The sequence below is a fragment of the Cheilinus undulatus genome, linkage group 4, assembly GCF_018320785.1.
Source record: "Cheilinus undulatus linkage group 4, ASM1832078v1, whole genome shotgun sequence".
NCBI classification, from domain to species: Eukaryota; Metazoa; Chordata; class Actinopteri; order Labriformes; family Labridae; genus Cheilinus; species Cheilinus undulatus.
The window spans coordinates 9,377,243-9,402,969 of NC_054868.1; the positions used below are offsets into that span (position 1 = coordinate 9,377,243).

Below are 25,727 nucleotides of genomic sequence, written 5' to 3' on the forward strand. Positions count from 1 at the left end.
TTTGATTGGTAGGTGAGAGAGAAGTCACATTGATAAGCATGATAGTGTTCCCCAAAAAATTGGGTGAGTTTTAGCTCAGGACATTGAGCCCTTAAAATTCAGTGCTGTAGTGGTTTTGTTTAGAAATGGATGCTGCTAATACAGAATGTTTTTGGACATTAGACCTAATTCCCATTCAGTCAAACTGCTTTTTTATACATTAAGTTAACAGGGTTTTATACCTGTTAGGGGCATTTGAATGCTATGTGTTAATCCTTAAACCTTTGTATGCACTTTCCTCAGTGTGCATATGATCTGGGATGCCTTCATCCAGACAGGGTCGAAGACCACCCCCGTCGACTGACGTCATCTAAATGAAGCAAAATGTAAAGTTAAATAAAACTGTATCAGTTGTGCATAAGCGCGTGTACTGGCCAATACCAATACCTGCATTTTCAGCAGTATCAGAAGATTTGCATTACTGGCACTATCACTTGGTATCCTAATGCTGAAATGCATTGTTAATGTAAAATGTAGAAGAGGTAAAACTATTCATTTATGTTACTATTTTTAGATCATAGAGATAGGTATGTGTAGTACACCCAAATCACATCTGTAACATTCTCCCAGTGTAAATGCGGTCGCATTCTCTTTATCATTGCAGTTTCAGGGGTTAATTTTTAGACTTTTTTAGCTGACCCTGGATCCGTGCATTATTTTTTTTTGGTAGAGAGCGCCCTCTTGTGGTTCTTTTAACATCTGCATGTCAGTTCTCCCTGCAGCTATAACCTGCCTGCTTGACTCATAATTCTCAAATACTTCCATCATTTTCTGTGGAGATTTATGTCTACACTGAGTGTTAACACGCCTTTTTCTGTCTCCCTCTGTAGAACTATCTCCGTGTAGCCCTGCAGGAAATAGACACAGGTTGCACAGCCAAAACCCTTCTTGTTCAACCGTACACGACCACGGAGGAGGTCTGCTCGCTCTGCGCTTACAAGTTCAAGATCCTTGACCCTGAGAACTATGCACTGTTTCTGGTCACTGAGGAAACGAGTCAGCAGCTCGCCCCGGATACACACCCACAGCGGATCAAAGCCGAGCTCCACAGCCGGCCTCGGACACAGATCTTCCACTTTGTCTACAGGAAGGTGCCCAGCCTGAACCTCTGTATCCCTGCCGTCATGCACAATGGAAACTGCCTTCAAGTAGAATAGTGGAGAATGCAACAGCTTCCTGCACTTGATCACTGTTAATAATTCTGATGTGTTGTATTCTGGTGCTTGTAGATGTTTGTTTCTGTAGATGGATTAGAGGATGTCTGAATAGAAAGCAGCCTGTATGTTGGCATATTGTTGCAGATATAAAGAGTCTTGGGTGAAATATGATGCCATGACAAGGAAAACCAAGGGGAATTATTTTTAGGATTAAACCACCTTGAAATAGAATGGACATGGAAAGTGTTTCACTTTGACACTCAACACTTTAAATTTTATTTAAAGTTGATTTTTGTACTTTTTTTTTTTTTGCAGGTTTAGTTTTGGTTATAAAGAATAGTTTTGCAAGCCCTTCTAATGTTTATTGAACAGATCATTAGTTGCAGTTCAGTTCTCACTTTGGAAATAACATTACAACATGTCAATATATCATTTTTGACCAGTGATGGTGTAATATAGGACATCTTTTAAAATGTTTTGACATGTTACTAAAATATCTTTAATTCTATGAATTAAATTACAACCTCAAAAAAATTATGACAACTTCCCTTGCTCTCCCAAAGCCACTATTTGCAGTAATGTGCAACTGAATTTAAAATGTTAAAATAGGATTACAACTATGGGGATTATAACTACACAATTTAGATATAAACAGCAATTCTGATATGTCTGACTTTTAACAAAACATGCATCCAGAAAAAAACAAACATAGACAACATTATTGTCTGGAAGTGTGCAAAAGTCATTTAAAAGCACTATCATCCTTGTTTTGACATCTGTCAACATAAAAATATATACTTGCCAACCACTTTATTAAGTATACCTGTTAAGCTGCTCGTTAATGCAAAGTACAGCTAATGAGGCTACATATCGGGAGTATACCCACTTATTTTTTTAGTTCCTTTAGAGTTTATATACTTCTAAATATCCCTTTAATTCTCATAGTTCAGAAGTATGCTGCCGTTTTTTTCCTGGGATGGCAAACACATGACCCATCTAAGTCTCACTCACATTGGCTCATAGTTCCCTGCGTGCATTGGTTGGGTAAGAGCAGATCATGCTTAATGTTTTTTTTTGGAATATCTAGGAACTAAAATGGAGCTGGCCGCTCTTCTTTCTATCATCTTGTTTCCCTCATCATAATTTCATAATGAACCTCACCAGGTGAAGTCAAGCAGCAGAAGTTGGTGATCAATGTTCCAATACAAAAGGCCTATTCAAAAAGGCAGGCTATAACACAGGCTGTTCATACCTTGCTGAATTGGTTGCTAAAGAAATGTTAGGTAAAGACCCTCTTCTGCAAGTACCACTACACTACTGCTTGGGGCCACACAGGTGCAAGGGCCCAGAAAAATTGCTAATTAAAATTTACTTCCAAGGGAAAAAGGTTTTGACTCCTATCTGCCCATATAAAAAATGTATTTATTACATCAGCACCTGATTGGTTAGATATAATATACCATATTTAGCCTACTAAACAGCAACTGGCCTCTTGCCCCCATGTTCATTCAGTCAGTTCTGTTTTCTGATTTCACTGCTTCCACAGTGGCAAAATTTCAGAGAAAGAAATTGAAAATGCTGAAAGGTGTTACCAGCAAATGGAATATGAATGGCTTTTCCCCTGTAGCTGTGCTGTTTATAATAAAGGTTACTATGATAAATATGCAGTGTATGCCAGTGCACCCCAGAGTGTGATGCCATGTAATGTACCAAGTAGGATTTTATGTACAGTGATCTTTTCTTGGTAAAGCATGATGAGCAAGGTGGGCCCCACAAAAGGACTAATGGCCACTGACCATCTTAACTTCAAACCATTTTGAAATGCAAAACAATGACATTGTAAACATGTTTCATAATGATATTTATTGATATAAACTACTGGAATTAAAAATGAATAATCTAAAAGCCCATTTTAAAGTGTGACTAGAGAGAAAAGATCTCTTCACATTTATTTAGATCTACCAGTCAAAATTCAGTGTTTTCATGTTGGCTTATCAGTCAAATAAGCCAAAAATCAATCATTGACATCAAAAGTTGCTTCTGCTGTTCATGAATATCAAAAGGGCTTGCTGAACTCTTAACCATTTATAGTCCGTTTGAGCCTGCTGAACTGAGCAGAAGTCGATTGTGATGTTTGTGAAAGCTGGTTTATAGAATTGTCTGCATTTAAGAAGGGAGTTGAGAAGTTTTTCAGACTATTTTACACATATCTGTAAATTAAAGGGCATACAGCTGAAAACTTGCCTTTAATGTTACTAACATTTGCCTTAACTACTGTTATCCTAAGTGCCTTTATGAGAAATTAAACATGATGTTTATTAGCAAGAGCTTTAAGCTTTTTAAGCAGCAATTAGCTAGCTTCATGTTAAAGTTCTGATTTAATAGGTAAGAATTTTAAAGTAATAATTGCTCTTATTTTTATTTCTACAGTTGCTGGTCAACTGTAGCCTGTATGTCTGTGTAGAAATAGTTTTATATCCAAATGTTCCTTTTTTGTTTCATAAGAGATCAAAATTTGTCATGGAAATGGATTCTATGCCAGTTATTTCTCAACTGTCTATTTCACACAACACTGTTTTTACTGTTATGGAAACTTAGAGATGACTGTGGAAATATATAAAATTTTCTTCCAAGTGAGGCTCTTTGTTGACTCTATTGTTTTTTTAACAAGTGAATTTGGCTTCATTAATTTGAGAAAAAGTGTCATTTATTCAGTATGATGTCGTTGTGGTACATGATTACCTGAAAGCACAAAACTAGATATAAGCCAGGTTATGAATATGTCTCAGCTAGATTAAAAAAACACTGCCGGACAGTACAGTGGTGTGTCAGGAAGAAAGTCTGATGGTAGTGGGATTTTTAGCAATCTAATAAGGAAGGGATGAACATGAGGTCCCATAACCTTGACTTGTGACCTGTGAACTACATCTGCTAACGTGCATACAGTCATCTATTTGCCCATAACCATAGAGCAGCCCTCATTTATCTATTTCTGGTGAATCTCTGATCAACAGTAAAGCACATGTTACACTGCAACTGTCTTTGGACTCACTCCAGTGGTATGAGCCTGAAAAAGAAAATTATTTTATTGTGATTTATTCAAACATACAAAAGTCAATTTTGTCACTGTGCAGGTGTGAAAAGTAAATAGCCAAGTGTTGTCAGATATATTTTGTAGAGAATAAAATACATTTCCAAATGTTTGTTGAATCTGATAGATCACTTCTGATAAACTTCAAGAAACGGATCCAACTTAGACGTAACTGAAAGGGATCAGTGGCTTAAAATGAGAGTCCCAATTCCAAAAAAGTTGGGACACTGTGAAAGTGTAAATAAAAGCACAATGAAATGATTTGCTTATGTCAAACCTATATTGTATTCACAATATTCTCAAAGAACAAAACAGATGTTGAAACTGAGACATTTAACCAATTCCTGAAAAATATTAGCACAACTTGAATTTGATGGCAGCAACACATTTTTTAAGAATTAGGGGCAGGGCAACAAAAGGCTGGAAAAGGAAGTGATACTTATGAAAACCAGCTGGAGGAGCATTTTGCAACTTTAGTTAATCAGCAACAAGTTAGTGACATGACTGGTTATAAGAGGACCATTTTAGCGAGGCAGAGTACCTCCAGATAAATCAGTTTCAGAAAAATGTTCCTCAAAGGTATCTCGATCTTCAGGGCCTCAGGCAGCCCTGAAGCAAAAACAGGCATAATTCTGTATGGGAGATCATTACATGGGATCAGGAATACTTAAAGAAATTATTGTCTGTCAGCACAGTTGGCCATGGCATGCACAAATGAATATTAAAGCTGTATCATGTAACAAAGAAACCATATGTGAACACATTGCTGTATTCTCAGTGTGTCCTTCCAAAAGAGGTGAGGGACCATCATTTTGCTCTCAGCGCACAGTTCAAAAGCCTGCATCTCTGATGATATGGGGTTGCACTGAAATTCACATATCTTGAGATTTGCTGAGGGTAATGTTTGTGATTTTTGCACGTAGTCAGAAGATGCCATAATCCACTTATTCTATGAATGTCCCGTGACAAAAAATATTCAGGAGAACTGTTGAAAGTTAAATTGCTTATTATTTGAAATGCTTAAGAAATTTCATAATTAAAGATATCATTTTACAACATGAAAACAACAACAATAAGTACAACAAACAACATCCTGGTACTACTTGGTAATTTTGATATCCACAAGTCAAAATCCCAAACTAAACCCACACCATTACTTTCACCCTTAAATGTAAACCCTTAATTGAGACCATTAAAATGATTATAGGAAAGCTATATATACTTTAAACCTGATTAAAGTGTTATTTAAATATTAGAAACAATAATTACCCCTTACTCTTTGGTAAATTTTGATATGTTTGATTTTTTACTTCTTCTTCTTTGCTCTTTATTTTCTAACAGTGTGTTTTGTAAATACGTTCGATGAGATTAACTTTATACATCTGTGTGAAATATAATTTGAACTGCGTTGCCAAGTTTAATTGTTAGTCTTGATATCTTTTGGAATAAAGTTCTGAAAAAAAATCTGACCATTAGGGGGAAGCACTCAGAAAAGTGCATGGACGTTTTTATTTGAATGTATGTCGACGCACTCATTCCTCTTCCGGGGTCAGGTCGTAGATATGTTCAGCCTATTCGAACTGCATAGACTGTGGAGTTTAAAATATTGTTTTTACCCGCACTAAACCAGCGAACTTAATGGGTCAGACATTTTCCTATTATTATTTGTGTTGATATTTCGCTACACTCCCTCGTCTCAAACTCTGCACAGGAAGGACTGGAGTGTTAATAAATACTACTGTGTTTTGGTAAGCTGCCTTCTGGATGTGAGTGAATGAATGAATACATAAATAAAAGGAAATGCTTTCCTATCTATTAACAACACCTACAGGTACGTTAGCTTACCTGTTTTGAAAACCGTTCAGTTCGTGTAGCTTTAGCGTCAGCCGTTGGCTGTCTTTGCAGCGTAACTTTTCAAGAACGATGCTTTAGCCTCACTGTTGCTAAAGCTCAGTTTTATTCCCTGAAATAAAGAAAAATCTGTCTAGTACACTGGTACGTTTCAACCAAGTATCTAAATAAAGATTAAACGTGTATAACTGTTTTGTCCAAGCAGAGCTACTATCCTCGTCCCTGTAAACATAAGCTTAAACGTAACGGCTGTATGGCACAGGAAACGGAGTTAGTATTTCTTGTCATAATTTCTCTATTTTCAAACAGAGCTCGACACAAATCACGTAGTTTGTTGTTAAACATACGGTTATTGCTGCTCTTTTCTAATTCCAAGCTTAAACGCCTTACAAAACGTAAAAAAAACGAGCTACACGTGTTTACTTGATGAAGCTTCATTATCCAGAAACTTCGAGAAAGAGCGGGCGTGGTGGCCTAAAACTAATATCGCGATGTTTTGTAACCTCCTGTTAAATGTTAAATCCGGCAATTTGATGCTTAAAACAACACCTGAATGATGATTAAGTAGACCCTCATATTTGATTTTTCTTTTAAATTTGTAAGCAAGAAGTGATGAAATTGGTATCAAGTTAGATTTAACTCTTTTTAAAGACCTTCACAAGCTTTTATGAATACAGGTGAATAATGTTGTAACAGGCTATCAGCTAAAAACATGAAATATTTTCAGTCTTTTATTGTGTATGGAAAGTTATGAAATGTATGTTTGTTGATATTGATTATAAAATTTCTGTTTTCCTTATTAAGGGTGAAGCAAACTTAGATTTAAACTCACCAGCCACAAGATGCACCCGATGGCCAAACCACTGCAGTCTAAGTCCACCCATTCAGATGCACAACTTTGATTACATTGGTCCTTTATCAGGGCTGATGCACACTGGAGGTTTCATGACATTAGAGAATCCCTCAGACCTTGAGCAAGAAATTCACCTGTGTGATGAGGAGAAAAGCTTGTTTGGAGGCACAGACTTTATAACTCTTAGTTGTCCATACAATGTACTGTTAGGCTGTGACCACAGATCCGTAATTGTGGAGAAATGGTCACATTTGTTAGCTGCTGGGCCACCTTTTCTTTTACTGACATGGACAACTCTGGCAGAGAGGTTTTTGGTCTGATTTGTAGACCACAGGAAAAAATTAAGCTTATTTTGCATTTTTTTTGTATATAATTTATATACAAACTGGGAACCTTACTGGTTACTTACTAAGTGCCACAAATTGATTTTTTTCTTTCTAATGCTGTTCTCTGATGAAGTAAGCCCCCACATCAAAAAAAACTTTTATATTTATATCTAACCACTAAGTTGTGAACTCAGTACTTACATTCATAATCTTTCTTTATTTTTCAGAAGCAACTGCCTCTGAGATGGAACTCCAAACATGTCTGAAAACAACACTGAAGAACAAATATCAGAAACTGAACAAAGCTTATGCTGACAAGTCCTTACTTCCTCCAAATCTTGGTTATCGGGATATACAGAATAACTACCCCTTGCCTAATTTGCTCCAGCATGAATTGAGATTTGTTGACAGATCTGACCAAAATCTTGGAGATACTTTTGAAACTGAGCCGCTTTCTAATATTTTAAAATGTGACTGCAAACACAACAGCAGCAAGAGAACGGTCATCTCCATAGGAGTTTGTGGAGTTGGGAAAACAACAACAGTGCAGACTTGTGCCTTGGCATGGGCTGAAGGGAAAGGGTACCAAAACATCCGCCTCCTGTTCCCTCTTTCATTCTGGGAGTTGGATTTAATCAAACGTAAAGTGAGCCTAATTGAACTGCTCCAGACTTTTTACCCTGAGCTGAAGGAGCTTGATTCTTCCAACCTGAATGAAAACAACGTGTGGTTTGTCCTTGACGGACTTGATGAGTTTCGTCACCAGCTTAACTTCAGCTGTCCAACTGTGAGTGATGTTTCTGAGGCATTCAAAGTCGATATTTTAGTGACCAACCTGATCAGGGGAAGTCTACTTCCCAATGCTCATGTGTGGATAACAACCCGTTATTCAGCAGCTATACAAATCCCTGTTTGTCACTTGCTGAAAGAGACTGAGGTTAAAGGATTCAGCGATAGACAAAAGGAGCAGCACTTCAGAAATATAATTGGTCATGGAGCTCTTGCCAACAAAGCCATGGACCATGTGAAAATATCAAGAAGTCTGGGTTACCTCTGCCAGATACCTCCTATCTGCACTGTCATGGCAAATGTTTTGAAGAATCATGTAAAAGCAGTTGATGAGTTTAAAATCAACCGTTTGAATCTGACCCAAATTTACTTGAAGTTGCTTGAAAGTTCAGACTCAGATTTTATCGCCAAGCTGAAGCAGCTTGCACTGCATCGGTTGGGGGAGAATAACGTGATCTATGAAGCTGAGCTTACACAGAAGGACATAAGTGTTAGGGAAGCCTCTGCTTTCTCTAAAAGGAACCCACTTGTTTTGAGAGAAGAGAAGGGACTGCACAACACCACAGTGTTTCGCTTCAACCACTCAACCATTCAGGACTTCTTGGCTGCATCAGCTAAATTGGACAACATCCAGGCAAGTCATACGGTGTCTGACCAGGTCCAGAGTCTTGTGGACTGGCAGATGCACCTCAGGGATGGAAACTTTGATATCTTGCACCGCTTTATCTTTGGGCTCATAAAGGAACGTGATGTATTGCCACCAAACGATCCGCTGTTTGACTACACCAAGCAGAAAATCCTGCTGGAAATTGTGTCTTACAACGCCATCGGTCTGTTCCACGCTCTGCGAGAGTACGACAGCCAGGCCTTTCTGAATGAAGTCAGGTTCTTTCTGAAGGTCGGCTTCTCTCCAGTCCAGGGTATCACACCTATGCAATGGACATTCATGATCCAACGGGCCAAAAATTTTGAAGGGATGAGAGAGATCTTTGAGTTGCAATTGGGTGAGAGAAGTGATGAAAATCTCCTCAAGCAGTTGACAGTTATTTTGAAATCCAGGAGGGCCTTGTAAGTATATGCTCAGTGTTCACGCTATCATTGATGCACACACCAAGGGATGTTAGATCCTTCTTTTTTGTTTTAGCTTAATGTTCAGGCAAATAAATTTAAAGTATTTACTAGTTAGGGTGGACTTGTCCAAATCAAAAAGAGCAAAAGATTTTGGTAATCAGTTTAGTATGCATGTCAAGACAGATGTCTGGCAATAATACTACTGCCAAATTTTCACTTTTTTCTGTGTTGTTTAGTTGCAGCCTGATGCTTACAGTCTTTTAAAATTTTCCCCCATATAATGACAATGTGAAAACATAATTTCAGAACCTTTGTACATTTATGGAAAATAAAAACTGAAATATCTCGCTGACAGGAATATTCAGACCCTTTGCAAGAACAGTTGAAATGTCGCTCAGGTTCCTCCTGTTTCTGAGATTTTGCTGAGATGTTTCTACATCTTGATTGGAGTCCAAATGTGGTAAATTAAGTTGATTGGACATGATTTGGAAAGGCACACACCTCTCTTTAGAAGGCCTCACAGCTGACAATGCTGACAATCTGGGAAGGCTACAGAAAAATATGCTTAGCACTGAAGGTTCCCAAGAGCACAGTGGCCTCCATAAATCTCAAATGGAAGATGTTTGGCACAACTGAGACTCTTCCAAAAGCTGTTCACCCAGCCAAACTGAGCAATCAGGGGAGAAGGGCCTTAGTAAGAGAGGTGACCAAGAACCCAATGGTCACTGACTAGGCTCCAAAGATCCTGTGTGGAGATGGAATTTAGGGCCAATCCCATTTCTACCCCTTAACCCTTACCGTTCATCTACCCCTTCCCCTAGCCACTCAAAACAGAGTGGTAAGGGGTAGCGATGAAAACCTCCCCTTAAGAAATGAGACGCCACTTGATTGCTGTTCATCATGACACATTGCTGATAAACAGTGTATTCAGAGGTGACAATAAAGGTTTGACCATCTCGTTCAAACTACGTATCTCTGTTGATCTTCTCCATAAGTTAATAGCCCTTGTTTACACGTGTACATACCAAAAATGCAATAAACTCCCATACCTAGTAGCTAAAGATTGAATATATGAGAAAACACCAACTGTTGTATTTTCAATAATCAATACTGAAAATATTTATATTTAAGTGCCGTCAGTTGTGCCATTTTGCAAGTGAACGTAGTGTATGGTGGGAAAGTCATCATACCCCTTAATTCCTTAAGCCATTGATTCAAAAGAGAATTTGGATACCCCTTCACTTGACGTGAATGCACAAAATCAGGGGGGCGGGGGAAGATACGGGCTAAGGGGTAGAAATGGGATTGACCCTAAGCTTCAGAAGAACAACCATCATTGCTGCCCTCCACTGAGCTCTGCTTTATAGCAGAAAGCAAACTTTGCTTCATGCGTTTTGCACTGTGGAGAGAAATCTGTGGCTTCCAACTAGCCACTTTGCTGTAAAGCCCAGATCGGTGGGGGGCTACAGAGATGGTTGTCCTCCTGGAACATAATCCCATTGCCACATAGGGGCCACTATGCTCTTGGGAACCTTCAGTGCAGCAGAAATAGTTTTGTAGCCTTCCCAAGAACTGTGCCTTGACAAAAACCTGCCTCTGAGCTCTGCAGGCAGTTCCTCTGACCATAGTGCTCGTTTCTTTTTTATTGTTTTGTTTTTGTTTTTGCAATGTCAGCTGTGAGGCCTTCAATAGAGAGGTGTGTGCCTTTCCAAATCATGCCCAATTTATTTAACACAGTTGGGCTCCAATCAAGGTGTAGAAACATCTCAGCAATGATCCAGAAAACAGGAAGGCTAAATATAAAGTGTTTCTGGAAAGGGGTCTGAATACTTACGTCAATGGCCCAGTCTCAATGTCCACACTCGCAAACTCACTGACTTTGAGGTGCCTGAGAGCTTAGGACTGTCCTACTGTTATATTGTTAAATGCATGAGGGATCGTTGGCAGACTTTTTTAGTCTTTTAAGCATCCTTTCCATGAGTGGGCATATCTGCAGACTTAGTGTGAGGGAATTACCCATAGTTCATTGCATTGTGGAGTATGACGGATTCCCTGGGGAAGCCCACTAGTGAATGTTATTAAAGCAAAGGAAAAGGACTGAAATGGTAAATAAAAAACATGGGCGGTGCAATCAGTGTTGATGCCACAAGAAGTTTCCTTGTATATTATGTAAAACAGCCTTTGTCTATGGAAGAAATAGGCCTATAGGTGAGGCACGCTTGTTTTTATCTCTGTGGGAAAAGCAATAAATAACAATTAATTAATCGAAATCAATATTTTTAATTAAGGAAATATTTTGCCTCTTAAATATGGTGGACTAAAGTTATATGCAAGTGTTTATAAAGTACCGGTCAAGTACCTTACCTTTAAGCAGTTTACATCAGCTCTATAATGTTATGTCAACAATGAAAAACAAAAAACACCAGTCTGAAATTGTTTATTCATCAGGTTAAATCATGAACCAGCTCAAGACGTTTTCTAACACACTCAACACATTATAAGAGACTCAACAGTAGAAACCAGACAACATTAGCTGTGTCCTAATAAATTGTTGCAAAACCCACTGATTTACACCACAGGCTGACGTTGGCGGTGAAACACAGTTCACTATTGGTGCATTTTCTACGACTAAATGTGAGACTGGACAGACTTGTTATTGTAGAAACTGTGCAGACGATTGTGGTGTTTTTGGAACTTTAGCATGGAGGATTGTAATTTTTTTTAACTTAAGAAAAAAAACACTATATTTCTTTGTGTGCATGACACAACAAAGACTTGGCTTGGTTTTTCAGTGTGCTCGTATTACATGCCAGGTGTGTGGGTGGGACACGGGTGAGAGTGTGAGTGAAGAAGTGAACCAGAGGAAAATACACTGATGCAGAAGAGCCAAAGTACCAAAGTCTTAAATTTACTGATAATATTGATTATTAGTAGAATAAAAGCCAATAATGATTGTCTGCAAAAATCAAATATTAGTGGCATTTAATGGCCAGACCGATTATTGGTCAACTCTTAGTCTGAATACTTTCTGATACACTGTACTTCAATGAAAATGTGGTGTTATGGTTCCAAAGGCATGATTTTGGCATATTTACTGCTATATCCTTGATTTTTTTAAGTTGTAGGAGACTGTATTTGGTTGACAGGGTAGTAACACATAGCTCTGACAAACTGATTTAGATAGCCCTTCAAATTTCAGACACTTCAGTAAACGTTTCTCTCCTCATTAGCAGTTCAGGGCTTACCATATGGTTTTTTGTGTGTTTTGAAAATCTGTGTTTTAACTAGACTCGTCAGTTAAATTTGGCTGAAAATAAGTGTAATGAAATAGATTTGACTAGCAATGAGACAAGTGTACTTGCTAAGATTTGACTTTTGCAGTGTATTAGAAAGAATTGTCTTAAATTATGATTTTCATAACTGAAAGAAGTGATGTGTTTTTCTCCTGATGACAAAAAAGTCATATCGCAGTCATGTTTAATGTTGACAAAAAACTTCCAAGTTGTGACACTGCAAATTTGTAACATGTTGTGAATTTCCTTGTCCTTGCAGGCTGCGCTTCTGTCACCTGACTGATAAGAGTTGTCCATTCTTAACAGCAGTCCTCAGCACAAGAGAGTCGTATGTCCGGGAGTTGGACCTGGGATACAACTGCTTCACACACACTGGTGTCGAAAGGCTGGTGGAGGGGTTGAGTGATGAGAACTGCAGGCTGAAAAAGCTCAGGCTGCAGAGCTGTGGTTTGAGCGCTCAGTCATGTAAACACCTGACCAAAGCCCTGAAAGAGGCCCCAAAACTGACAGAGTTGGATCTCAGCATGAATGAAATAGGAAATGAAGGAGCACAGCATCTTGCAGGTGGTTTGAGATCTTGTCAATGCCTGCTAGAAACACTTCGGTAAGTTTGTGGTACTACACTATAACAACTTCTTGATACTTTTCAGAGATTTACCAGTTAACCAAAACTTGAAATTACTTCTGATTGGCACCTCAAATTAGCTTCATAAACTTTATAAACTTGTCTCCTGTCAGCATATTTTAGACCTGATACCAAGAACCTTGAGGGGATTTTTAAATCTCCGTTTTAACTTTTAAAGCAAATAAAGCCTTTAGTTTGGGTTTCTACTCTCTCAGACTAAGGTCCCTGACAAAGTAAAGCAAATTTTAACATCACAAGATGCTGAAAAGCATTCTTTCATTCTTTCCATTCTTTCATCACATATCAACTGGACTACCGTAATTTCCTCATAGGGTAGTTAGTCCATCCGTGCACAATGCTACTGCCAGACTCTGTGGAGCACACCACCCCTGGACATGCCTCCCTCTCATAGTTCCTTGGATTAATTTTTTAAAGAATTATTTACTTTTTAGTAGCAATGCAGATCGGCTCCTTTCTATTTATCCTTCAATTCTTTGATGATAAGAGCAGTAAAATGTCACTTCTTGCTTCCAGACTGACCACGCCCATGTCTGGGTGAAAACAAGCCCATAGACTGAGGGTGCACTGACACAAGGCCATCCGTACTGTGCTGTATTCTAACCATGCTGAAGCCCATTTGACCCCCTCCCCTGTCCCCCTTTTGGCCTGCACTCACACTACTCAATGCATCCAGGTCTGAGCATGGATACGTCACACGCCAGCGTCATCACACGAAGCATCCACTGTTGATGAATTTGTACATGTTGATGACTCAGTATACATAAGTGTAGTTTTTAGGCTGTAAAATAGCAACAGATTTAAACGAAATCTGATCTGACATCGGAGTTATTCCAGCAGATCTAGGATCAGTAAGTGACGTTAACAATACAGAGCCCAGTAAGGAGAGAGAAAGCGGTTCATAGCAGAGTTATTGCTCACAGCATATAATCTGGAGCCTGATCAGAGTTCCAAGCACTTCTGCTGAATGAAACCTGGACTTTTCAACTCGTATGTGCCCCTACAGCAGGGGTCATCAAGTACATTTGCACAAGGGCCAGATTTAGTCTCGACAGAAACTCTGGGGGCCAGACTTTCAAATACACAAAAATTAAATAAATATTTTGGTCTGATTTAAATATTATTGTAGTAGTATATGTATTTTCTTTCAAAACGCAGGACATTTTTAGGCATTACCAGTGAGATCTATCCCTAGTATCTATAATGCAGCAGGCTACAAGGAGAGAGGTCCCGGCCCCTGAAAATCTCAGAGAATGGGCCCTCCACAATTGTGATTTAGCACCAGTATTAACCCATTTTTGACACGTTTAACCTCTTTTTGATACTTTTTGCCCCTTTAAAACATTTTTTGCAAGATTTTAACCCCTTTTAACCCACTTTTGCTGCATGTTTCATCCGCTTTGTGCCACTCTTATCCATTTTTGCTACTTTTCTTCTATTTTTAAACCCCTTTTCATTACATTTTTTCAGCAATTTTTGCAAATTTAAAACCAGTTTTTGCCACTTTTAACCCATTTTTAAAACTTTTTGCCTCTGTAACACAATTTTTGACATTCTTAACCCATTTAAACCACATTCCTGTATGTTTGGTCGCCTTTGTGCCACTCTTTTATCCATTTTTGCCACTTTTCTTCTATTTTTGCCACTCTTTAACCCCTTTTCATCACTTTTTTTGCACTATTTTTTTGTCATTTGTATCCAATTTTTGATACTTTTTGCCCCTTTTTTCCTCTGTTACCATTTTTTTTCCACATTGTAACCTCTTTTCACAACGTATTCTACCAATTTTTGTCCCTTTGTGCCACTCCACAACCCATTTTGGCACTTAGCACCCAATTTTGCTACTCTTTAACCCCTTTTTACCATTTTATCTGGTCATTTTTGCTGCACTTCTGCTAACTTTAACCCTTTTTTAAATATCTACTAATTATGACAGTAAATTTCTGTAAAAACAGATCAAATGTTAAGACATTCCACAACTATTTCAATATTAATTCTTTTGTTGGTGGATTTAACAGCTGCGGACATTTAATGTCAAAGGATACTCTTAAAACCACAACATCATCTTTTCCTTCTTTTCTGAATTGAATGATCTTTCGGGGGCTGCACAGGAAGCTTTGGGGGGCCTAATATGGCTGCCAGTTGATTATCAGTGCCTTACAGTCATTACTCTGCATGTTCGTGTACTATCTGAATCCCCCTGGCATTCCTTTATGCGTCATAAACTGTGCCATCCCTCTGCATAATTTTGGATGACTTTCAGTGCTGCACCAATCAAGCTCTCAAGCCATAGGACAGCCTGTGTCTGGAGCAGGATTGAATGTTCAGTTAAAATATTTTTTACCGTGGCGAGAGCAGTTTTTACCATCTGACTAGAGCTGGAACTGAATACGCCACAGGAGTAATAAACAATGTTCCGTTCAAACGTCAGCAATCAAGATCACAATTTCACTGCTTGATAACATGAAATAGAATTAAAAGGTAAATTGACTCAGTGAATAATAGTATGGCATTATAATTTTAAAATAAGAGATGTTAAATCAGCCATGTGATTAACCCTGGCACACACTTGTCCGCATATTTGGCCGACTCTCCTTTACGCACGGAGGATGAAAGGTGTTTGTTATCCTGTGAGCCACTGTTTGTGGCTAAAAACAAGGGAAGAAACTTTATTTCACAAACCAAAAACAACTTACAGTACTTAAAGCCTGACTTTGCAAGAAACTGGTCAGAAATATGGCCAGGACTGGGACCAATTAGAACGAGGAGCCCTACACATTCCTGTGTGGGCCTCCTTCATTTGCATGCGTTCAATGCCTAGCCCCACCTCGTCCTTCCATGCCAGGCCGAAGCACGGAACAATTGCACTCACACTGGCCAAACGTACCAGACTTTAAGCTGAAACAGGCCCAGGCACAGTATGGATGGCCTAGTGAGAGTGTGCCCTGAATGACAGTAGAATAGTGCTTCAGACAATTGAAAAGTCGTAATGTACTACATGTTTTTATCCTCTAGTTACAAAGGAGTTTAAAAGAAGAGCTCTGTGGGGTGTGCCAGTAGTCAAGTGGTTAAGGTGCACGCCATGTATGCAGGCGACCCGGGTTCAAATCCACCTCATGGCACCGTTTCCTGCATGTCTCTCCCCGACTCTAGCCACTGTCCTATTGTGAAAAGGCCAAAAATAAATTTAAAACAAAAAAGAAGAGCTCTGTGACTTTTGGTCTAAACTGGAGGAGTAAAGTGGTCAAATGTGGGACCAGTGTTGAGTTCCTACCAACTTTAAACCGGTGATAACTCTGACAGCAGGAGCTGTAGTCTGCCTGTCTCTTAACAGATTTTTCACACATTTGCTAACGTATCAACAGCATTTTAAAAGTCAAGCTCAAACACATTCAACATGATTGAATTACACACATAAGATATGTGGTGTCAGTTTGTGACTTCTCTGATCATAGTCTCAACAGACATCCATATTCTATTCTATTATATATTCTATTATATATGTATTATTCTATTCTATTATTTGACAGTTACTGCGATAAAGATTTACATACCCTAATAGAGCTCATCTTGTCCACATTTTAATGTTCATTGCAAGATGAAGCATATTTGATTGTTGTCAAAATATTTTTGTAAATATCTCTCTGTTTTTCGTAGGCTTTCACAGTGCAACATTGAGCAGTCAGGCTGCTCTTATCTGGCTGCAGCCTTGCAGAAGAACTCTGAACACCTCAAAGAGTTGGATCTGAGCATCAACAAGATTGGAGACGATGGGGCCAATGAGCTTTTTAGAAAAGTTGATATAACAAAGCTGACAAAGCTAGAGTGAGTATGACTTGGGTCAAACATTTTTTACATGGCATGTGCTGTGAAAAGTATTTGCCCCCTTTCTGATTCCTGATTTTTTTGGGATATTTATCACGCTTAAATGTTTCAGTTCATCAAACCACTTTTTATATCTCACAGAGACAAGCCAAGTAAATACAAAATGCAGTTTCTAAATGATGATTTTATTCATTAAGGGAAAAAATGCTAAACCTATCTGGCCCCTTTATGAAAAAGTAATTATCCCCCTTGTTAAATCATGAGTTAACTGTGATTCTTGGAAAGCTGAGTTCAGTTTCACTGGCCACACCCAGGCCTGATCACCTCTGAATGGGTTGGAAAAAAACAAACAAAATTAAGGTTTTGGAGTGGCCAAGTCAAAGTCCAGACTTAAATCTGATGAGATGCTGTGGTGTGATCTTAAACGGGCACTTCATGTTGGAAAACCCTCCAGTATGACTGAGTTAAAACAGTTCTACGAAGAAGAGTGGATCAAAATTCCTCCACAGCGAAACGAAATACTCATCACCAGTTATCACAAACGCTTCATTTCAGTTATTGCTGCCAAAGAAGGCACAACCAGTTATAAGGTTCAGGGGGCAATTACTTTTTCACATAGGGCCAGGTAGGTTTGGCAGGTTTTTTTCACTTAAAAAATAAAATCGTCATTTAGAAACTGCATTTTGTATTTCCTTGGCTTGTCTTTGTGAGATATTAAAATTGGTTTGATGATCCAAAACATTTAAGTGTGATAAATTTGCAAAAGAATCAGGAATCAAAAAGGAGGCAAATACTTTTCACGTCACTGTAGGTATGTGTAGATATTCTTTAAAGGGATACTTCAACATTTTGGCAAATTCCCCCATTGCCATAATTCCTATAGTCTTAGTAATAGGTTCGTTACCTTCAGTTGTCAGTGCAAGCTATTTTTAGATCACCGCTGCCGAGTTCGGACCTGCTGTGCCAACTCAATTTAAGCAGACATTATTCCAGCTTTCCCTCATCAAACTCATCACATACACAATCCAGCAACTCCAAAACGCTCTCGTGGACACGTTGTGACCTGCACATTCACCACGCTATGAAATAATCATGGAATATTACGAGACGAAGATGTTTTTAAGCTAAATGCAAAGCCGGAACTACACTCCAGACATGGCTGCTGCACTGTGTCACTCCGCCCAGTGGTTTACTCAAGAAATAGTCCCGAGTATTTGCTACATGTGTCGTAATGTTACGTAAGTATACGTTATTATTTCATAGCGTGGTGAATGTGCAGGTCACAACGTGTCAACGAGAGCGTTTTTGAGTTGTTGGATTTGTGTATTTGATGAGTTTGATGAGGGAAAGCTGGAATACTGTCTGCTTAAATTGAGTTGGCACAGCAGGTCCGAACTCGACAGCAATGATCTAAAAACAGTTTGCACCGACAACTGAAGGTAAGGAACCTATTATTAAGACCATAGGAACTATGGCAATGGGCAAATTTGCCAAAATGTTGAAGTATCCCTTTAACCAGGAGTCTGCTTCCATTTTGCAGAATGTATCACTGTGGCCTCACCATGTTAAGCTGTGCAAAGATTGGAGATGCTCTGAAGTCTGAGGCTAGTTCTCTGGTTGAACTTAATCTCAGCAGCAACAACTTGGAGGATGCAGGATTTGCTCTCCTCTGTGACGGCATGTATGCATGGTGTGCTCTGGAAAAACTCAAGTAAGAGAGCCTTGGTCTTGAATGTTTTCTCCCTTTGCCAACTGGCTAAATTATGAATGAGTGAGGAGAGAAATTTAGTTTCAATGCTTTTTTTTGCTTTTTTATCATATTTTCTTACATGCATGAATTTTGCATGTGTACTCTGCAAAATTACAGCACACAGAAATAAGAAAGAAAAGTCATACAATTCGAAATATAACGTAAAACAAATCAGATGATCTGCTAACAGAACATAAAGAATGGCCTGATGTGATTTTTTTGTTTGTTTGTTTGTAAATATCTTTTGAAAGAAACACAGAAACAATGCATTCAGGAAGTATTCAGGCCCCCCTCACATTTTTCAATTTGTCACTGCATTCCTCCACCACTCTGGGCTCTACAGCAGAGTGGAAAGCCCACTTGACTTTATTTGGAGTATTTTGCAAACTGCAAGTGGTGGAGGGCTGCAGTGATGTTTGCCCCTCTGGAATTTTTTTTGTTGCATCTCCACACAGGATCTCAGGAGCTCAGTTATGTTCATTGAGTTCACCTCTCTTACTAAGGCCCTTGTCCCCCAATCGCTCAGTTTCGCCGGGCAATCATCTGTTAGAAGATTCTTGGTTGCGCTGAACTTCTTCTGTTTAAGAAATATAGAGGCCACTGTGCTCTAGGGAACCTTCAGTGTAGCAGAAAATTTTTGTAGCCAGTTGTCATTAATAAAAACACAAATGCCACTGCCCTTACCTTTACCCGACGCTTCAGTTCTGTCCGAGCAGATTAAAGAAAACTCATCCACCTCCCACAAAGAATCCAGAATATCTCTGTCAAGCCAAGTCTCCATGAACACCAAAATTGAAGAGTCATGGTACTCCTGGCAGGCCCTGGCGTTGATCCGCAGCTTGTCCATTTTATTCCTTAGTGATCTGACATTGCTGAGGATCACTGATGGCAATGGTGGCCTGTTACCTCGCTGTCGCTGTCTCTTTCCCCTTATCCTGAGGTGTCTCCTCAGGTTTGCAGGTTGCCGTATATCCTCAGGTAAGCCCGGGGGTGGCGAGGCTCCCATAGCTCAGAGAGAAAATAGCGCGTCTCTCGTATACGGGGACGCCAGGTTGTTTCCCTCCTGTGCAGGTAGGGTTTGGCACTGTAAAAGCAACGTGAGGATAAAAGGTGCCAATAAAAGTTTGCCAATGGTTGCCGTCATGCTGTACAGTTCAGAGTCAACTTAAAATCAAGTAAAACTAGTAAAAACTAATAAAACAACTTAAACACACAAACAAGCACAGGACAGAGTCCGTGTCACAGCAGTACCCCGCAATAAACCCAGCAGATCAAGAGAAATGGAAGGAACCTGAGCTAAATTTCAAGTGTTGTTGCAAAGGGTTTGAATTTTAATGTCAATGTATGCCTCAGTTTTTTATTTTTAACAAATTTGCCAATAAATAAATAAAACTCTGTTTTCACTTAGCCATGATGGGGTACTGAATGTAGAAAAATGAAAATAAAAATGATATATTTTTGGATTGTAGCATCAGGCTGCAACACAACAAAACTGAAAAAAGTCAAGGGGTCTGAATACTTTCTGAATGTACTGTATATCAGCACTTGTGAGACAACAAATGAGATTCTATGATACATGAATGGAATTGCAAGATACTTCTCTATTTAAGACCTATGGTTATGGTCTTTGAATAAGCATATTTTTGGGGGGGAGAACTATATATCTTGTTTTTATAAAGCTACACATATGCATACTTAAACATGAATACAGTTGTGTTTTTGTGGAACAAAAGATTTGACCATTAATTTCTCAATATGTGAGAAAATGCAGCAGCCTTTGCCATCTAATGCTCCGTCAAGGTTAATGAACTCAGACCACATGCCTTGTAATACAGAGGCAGCATTTTGTGTTTAAAACAAGGACAGCTGTTAATGAATTACTCTGAATCTAGTGTGATCCTTATCCATTTGTAGAAAGTGATGACAATACAAGTATTGTAAATGAAACAGCTTTCTGGCTGTTTATTGTTATTTCAGGCTATAAATTAATCTGAACTCAGAATAAAATCTTAGCAACAGATGTATGAACATAAGTAAGTCTTTTTTCTTTTCATCATTTCATAAAAAAGCATATTTTGACTACTGAAAATATTTTATTTTGCTTGGATAAACACTTTGCTAAACATTTCCTGTTCATTGATTAGTCCTTTTTTGTTCGTTTGTCATCAGTGTTTCAAGATGTGGAATCACGAGCGTCGGCTGCAGTTATATGGCGAAAGTGCTGTGTTCAGTCTCGCAGCTGTACAGCGGGTGGCTGCAGAAATCCAACTGGCAGGCCGTTGAGCTGAAAGAGCTTGACCTCAGCATGAACTGGCTCAGAGACCAGGGAGTCAAAGAAATTTCAATTGGACTGAAAAACCCCTGCACCCATCTGAGAGCCCTCAAGTAGATCAATTTCAAATCATCATTTTTCATCATACAAATGTAGCTATGTCAGCGGTAATATGCTCTAACATGATTGTATAAATTCTTTTAGCCTCAGTCACTGTGGCCTGACTGATGCCTGCTGTTCAGAGCTGGCAATTGGTTTGGCATCAAGTGAGAATGTTGTCAGTGAGATTGACCTGTCGGGCAATGAACTTCAAGACAGAGGAGTGAAGAAACTCTGCATGGGAATCAAGAGTACCCACTGCAAACTGGAGAAAATATCGTAAGTGCTTGTTTCTTCCTTATTTCTTTATTATACAGCTGAATTTACCAGTTATGCATAGGACTGATCTGTTATTCTTTAGTAGAAAATCTTTACTATGAAAAACAGACCAAGCTAAGGATGCAGCTCCAATCACAGACATCAGAGGACCAACTTATCAACCTGCAGAAAGTGGTCATGTTGATTTGACACTGATCTTTGTACAGTAAAAAATAGGGTGGAAATGAATTGGAAAAAGATAAAGATGCATAAAAACTGTAATCCAGCATGTAATTGAGGATGGCAAATGAAGTTAATGTATTATTGAACATGCTTTGGGATAGAGCAGGGGTCTTAAATGTGCAGTATGTTAATTTTGCTGCCAGGTATCCCTACATAACATCAATGCACTGGTCACAGGATTGAAACCTGATCCTGGCACGTGTTTAGTGCATGTCTTTCCCCACTCTCTTCCCATATTACCTTTCTTTCTTCAGCCATATTGTAAACTTTGAATCGAGTGGTTTAACTCTCACATCATTAACAACAACATGAGGGTAGCTCATGCTAGAGACAGAGCAGAACCAAGGTGTGCCATCTCTCTCAGACTTATCCATGCATCCATTACCTTCTGTTTGGACTACTGCAATGGAGTCCTGTCTAGGATACCCTGCAAAGCCTTGAACAATCTCAAGTATGTCTAAAATTCCACTGCCAGGGTTCTCACATGCACAAGACCCTGGCAGTACATCACAGCAGCCCTTTTTCACCTTTAGTGGCTCCCGATTAAATTCCACATCAAGTAAGATGCTCTTTCTCACCGAAAAATCTCTCCATGCTTTGCTTCTCAGTATCGCTAAAACTCCTTCCCCCTTACCCCCCTGCTCTGGAACCTCTGGTGTTTAGATACACTGACCTGCTCTCTATTCCCATGATCAGACCTCGTACCCACAGAAACAGAGCCATCAGCTCTCTCTTTCATGAATGCCCTGCTAAACTGTCTGTCCAACAAAAAGATCTCATAGGTATTTGTACACACAGTTTTGAGTATTTAAAATATCAGATTTCAATCCAATATTAATTTAAGATCTCCCTCTTTTTCTTTGAATTTTTCTTCTTTTTTGTTTTTTGTTCAATAATTAACCCCTGACAAAACATCCACCCATCCATACACTCACTGGCCACTTTATTAGGTACACCTGTACAGTGGCTTAACATAAATGGCTAATCAGCCAATCATGTGGCAGCAACTCAATGCATTCAGGCATGTAGACATGGTCAAGACAACTTGCTTATGTTCAAACTGAGCATCAGAAGGGGGGGGAGAAAGGGGATTTAAGTGACTTTGAATATGGCGTGGCTGTTGGTGTCAGACGAGCTGGTTTGAGTATTTCAGAAACTGCTCATCCAGGATTTTCAAGCACAGACATGTCTAGGGCTTACAAAGACTGGGCCGAAAAAGGGAAAATATCCAGTGAGCAGTTGTATGGATAAAAATGCCTTGTTGATGTCAGAGGTGAATAGGCAGACTGGTTCAAGATGACAGAAAGGCATCAGTAACTCAAATAACCACTCGTTACAACCAAGGTATGCAGAATACCATCTCTGTACACACAGCACGTCAAACTTTGAAGCAGATTGGCTACATTAGCAGAAGACCACAATGAGTAACACTCCGGTTCAGAACAGGAAATTGGGGCCACAGTTTGCACAAGCTTACCAAAATTGGACAATAGAAGACTGGGAAAATGTTGCCTGGTCTGATAAATCCAGATTTCAGCTGCAATTTCTTGGTACACTTTGGGCCCCTTAGTACCAATGAGTACGTTTAAACGACACAGCCTACCTGAGTATTGTTGCTGACCATATCCATCCCTTTATGATCACAGTGTACTCATTTTCTGATGGCTTAATGCACCATGTCGCAAAGCTCAGATAATCTCAAACTGATTTCTTGAATATGACAATGAGCTAACTATACTCAAGTGTAATCCAGTGGCCTCCACAGTCACCAGATTTAAATCCAGTAGAGCATCTTTGGGATGTGGTGGAATGGGAGGTTCACATTATGGATGTGCAGCCAACAAACCTGCAGTAACTGTGATGCTATCATGTCAAAATGGACCAAAATCTGAGTTTTTCCAACACCTCGTTGAAACTATACCACAAAGAATCAAGGCAGGTCTGAAGGCAAAAGAGGGTCCAACCCAGTACTAATAAGGTGTACCTAATAAAGTGACCAGTGAGTGTATATGTATGTGTATCTGGGGTTAAATGGTGTGTTTCTGTTCCTCTCCAGGCTGAAGAGCTGTGGTCTGAGCTCCAAGAGCGTTCAGTTTCTGATGACTGCCCTGAAGTCAAACCCTCAACATCTGGCAGAGCTGCTCCTGATGGGCAACAACTTGGAAGACTCATCAATCCGAGTGCTCTGTGAACTCACAAAGAACCACAAATACACCTTACGGACACTGGAGTGAGTGCTGCTTTCATTTCCGTTTAGTTATGCTCACCCCTTCTCCTTTATCCTAGTCATTATAATACAGTAAACAAACTGATTTTCCCACTCATTTTAAATTACCATAATAACCCTGCCTGCTATTAAATGTTACCCATTTTAAACAGAATTTTAAAGGCATTCATGTGTCCTCTGCTTTATTTTATCTTTCAGTATCTCGCTAAACTGAGGAAAAAGACTGGAAATCCACCCAATGAAAAAATAGTGCCTGAAGGAGCTCACATTATTTTGGTATACAAGTGATGTTGAGTCCAATTTGACTTCACTTATTCAGCTTTAGCTTCACAGTTATGAGATTATTTTACAAACTATGTTGAATTACTGCAAGAAGTGATTAAGTATGGAATTGTTGCTCATTAGAAATTACTGTAAGCTTTCTTTTTCTACTTTTATATGATTTTATGTAGTGCCTTAGTTTTACAGTACATGTTTTCAAATGTTTGCATTGCACAGATGCTTGTATGTAGTTTTGTCTTTCTTATAAACTATGCTCCTACAGCATAAGTAAACATGTACAGTCATTAACATTTGCTTTGTAAGTGACAAACAGCAGGTTTGTTCGTCAGGATTTTCTTTATAACCCCTGTCCTTTTAATCCTTTCACTGCTGAACACTCGGGGAATCATCTCATAGAGCCTATAAGATATAAGGCCTCTTATTTTGAATTGAACCCAGGACTGATTAGACTGATTTTTGCATGTGTCCCTGACTCTCTTTTTCCCCTGGATTCCTTTTCCATCATTAGCCATCTTTCAATGAAGGCAAACTATATCCTTTAAAAAAGCTTACCGTATCCTCTCTGTGTAAGTGTATGGACTTAAAGGTTCATGAACTGTCTAACAATCTGAATGGTCTAAGGTCTAATTTGATTTACTCTTGCAGTATAAGGCATCCTCACCACTCAGCTGATGAGCAAAGGGATTTTAGGTTACTTTGAAATTAGCTTTTTTAATTTCATTTGCCTTTTTTATTAAACACTTAAGTTTTATATCTTTTCATCATTCTGATTAAACTGCTTATAGTCTTGTTCTAAAAGTATTTTGATGCCTCTGTAAAATAAACCAAATGCCTTGTCTCTGTTTTATTCATGCAAACCTGCCTATTCATCTTTGTTTTGCACCTACGTTAGAATCTAGAGCAGCATTTAAATTAAATGTCTTTACTGTGAACGGTCTTTTAAGTGCAGATTGCTGTTAATTTCATGTTTTGTTTATTGTAGACTATAATAAAGCAGCATAGAAACCAAACATAAAGGAACAAAGTTGTCAGATATCTGTTCAGTGTCAAAACAAATGTAAGCTGTGCCTTGTCAGTAAGAATAGGAAAAAAATTATGATTTAAAAATATTTTTTGTCTAGAAAAACATTTAGAAGTCGGTATTTGCAGCTATCTTGGCTGTACTAAGGATTATTGTTTAGATGCTGATTATTTAAAAGTTATTTAATAAATCTGTTAAGTCATTCATTAAAACCAGTCCAAACTAAAAGGGTCTAGTGTTAAATCCTTAGAGTGCTAACTTTGTCAAAACAACAATTCATAACTGGAGACTGAATGTTGCAAAATCTTAGAATAGATGATCTGATACCAGTCAGTTAATGGCTTTTTTGCATCTGCAATTGTTCATCAAGGTATTAAGCATTTTTCTTTTATTAATTGTGTGGTTGCTGCTCTAGCAACTGTGTGATTATGTGTTATTTGATTATATGCATGTGAATTTTCCAACACTCTTATTTCTGGGTTATTATCAGGCAGCATGTTATGCTTGATCACCTTCTCAAAAGTTTATTTTTTTGTGTGTGATCATTCGGCTCACAGAAACATAAATGGAGTAGAAAGCCTGTCAAAACAAATATTGATTGATTGATTGATTTATATATTTGGCTTTCTGAGTCTAT

At 38.7% G+C, this 25,727-nt stretch overlaps 2 protein-coding genes across 6 annotated transcripts in view; both read left to right on the plus strand.

Annotated features, from left to right (window-relative positions):
* The window catches only part of LOC121508121 (ras and Rab interactor 2-like), a 72,753-nt gene extending 68,414 nt beyond the window's left edge, over positions 1-4,339 (plus strand). For 3 of the 4 annotated variants that reach the window (XM_041784666.1, XM_041784665.1, XM_041784667.1), the window contains one exon: positions 870-4,339. In XM_041784666.1, coding sequence (XP_041640600.1) covers positions 870-1,196 — 327 coding nt within the window. In that variant the 3' untranslated portion in view covers positions 1,197-4,339. The remainder of the gene's footprint in view (positions 1-869) is intronic. The other variant, XM_041784668.1, reaches the window with a different exon arrangement.
* A 1,507-nt stretch (positions 4,340-5,846) lies between these two features.
* Positions 5,847-25,080, plus strand: LOC121509080 (NACHT, LRR and PYD domains-containing protein 3-like). 2 transcript variants are annotated; one of them, XM_041786302.1, is made up of 10 exons: positions 5,847-6,035; positions 6,943-7,449; positions 7,545-9,174; positions 12,730-13,074; positions 16,771-16,938; positions 18,479-18,649; positions 20,858-21,073; positions 21,165-21,338; positions 23,617-23,790; positions 23,986-25,080. In XM_041786302.1, exons 3-10 carry the CDS (start codon positions 7,562-7,564, stop codon positions 23,999-24,001), a joined length of 2,877 nt encoding a protein of 958 aa, XP_041642236.1. In that variant the 5' UTR covers positions 5,847-6,035; positions 6,943-7,449; positions 7,545-7,561; the 3' UTR covers positions 24,002-25,080. The 2 variants fall into 2 exon arrangements, with proteins under 2 accessions (XP_041642236.1, XP_041642237.1); XM_041786303.1 differs by lacking the exon at positions 6,943-7,449.
* Positions 25,081-25,727: the final 647 nt, after the last annotated feature.

What these genes read in the sequence shown, in the direction of transcription:
- LOC121509080 (XM_041786302.1), top strand. Translation starts at nt 7,562, where the DNA reads ATGGAACTCCAAACATGTCTGAAAACAACACTGAAGAACAAATATCAG. An exon ending in ACCCATCTGAGAGCCCTCAA is followed by an intron (nt 21,074 to 21,164) that starts GTAGATCAATTT and finishes AAATTCTTTTAG; the next exon opens with CCTCAGTCACTGTGGCCTGA. An exon ending in TGCAAACTGGAGAAAATATC is followed by an intron (nt 21,339 to 23,616) that starts GTAAGTGCTTGT and finishes GTTCCTCTCCAG; the next exon opens with GCTGAAGAGCTGTGGTCTGA.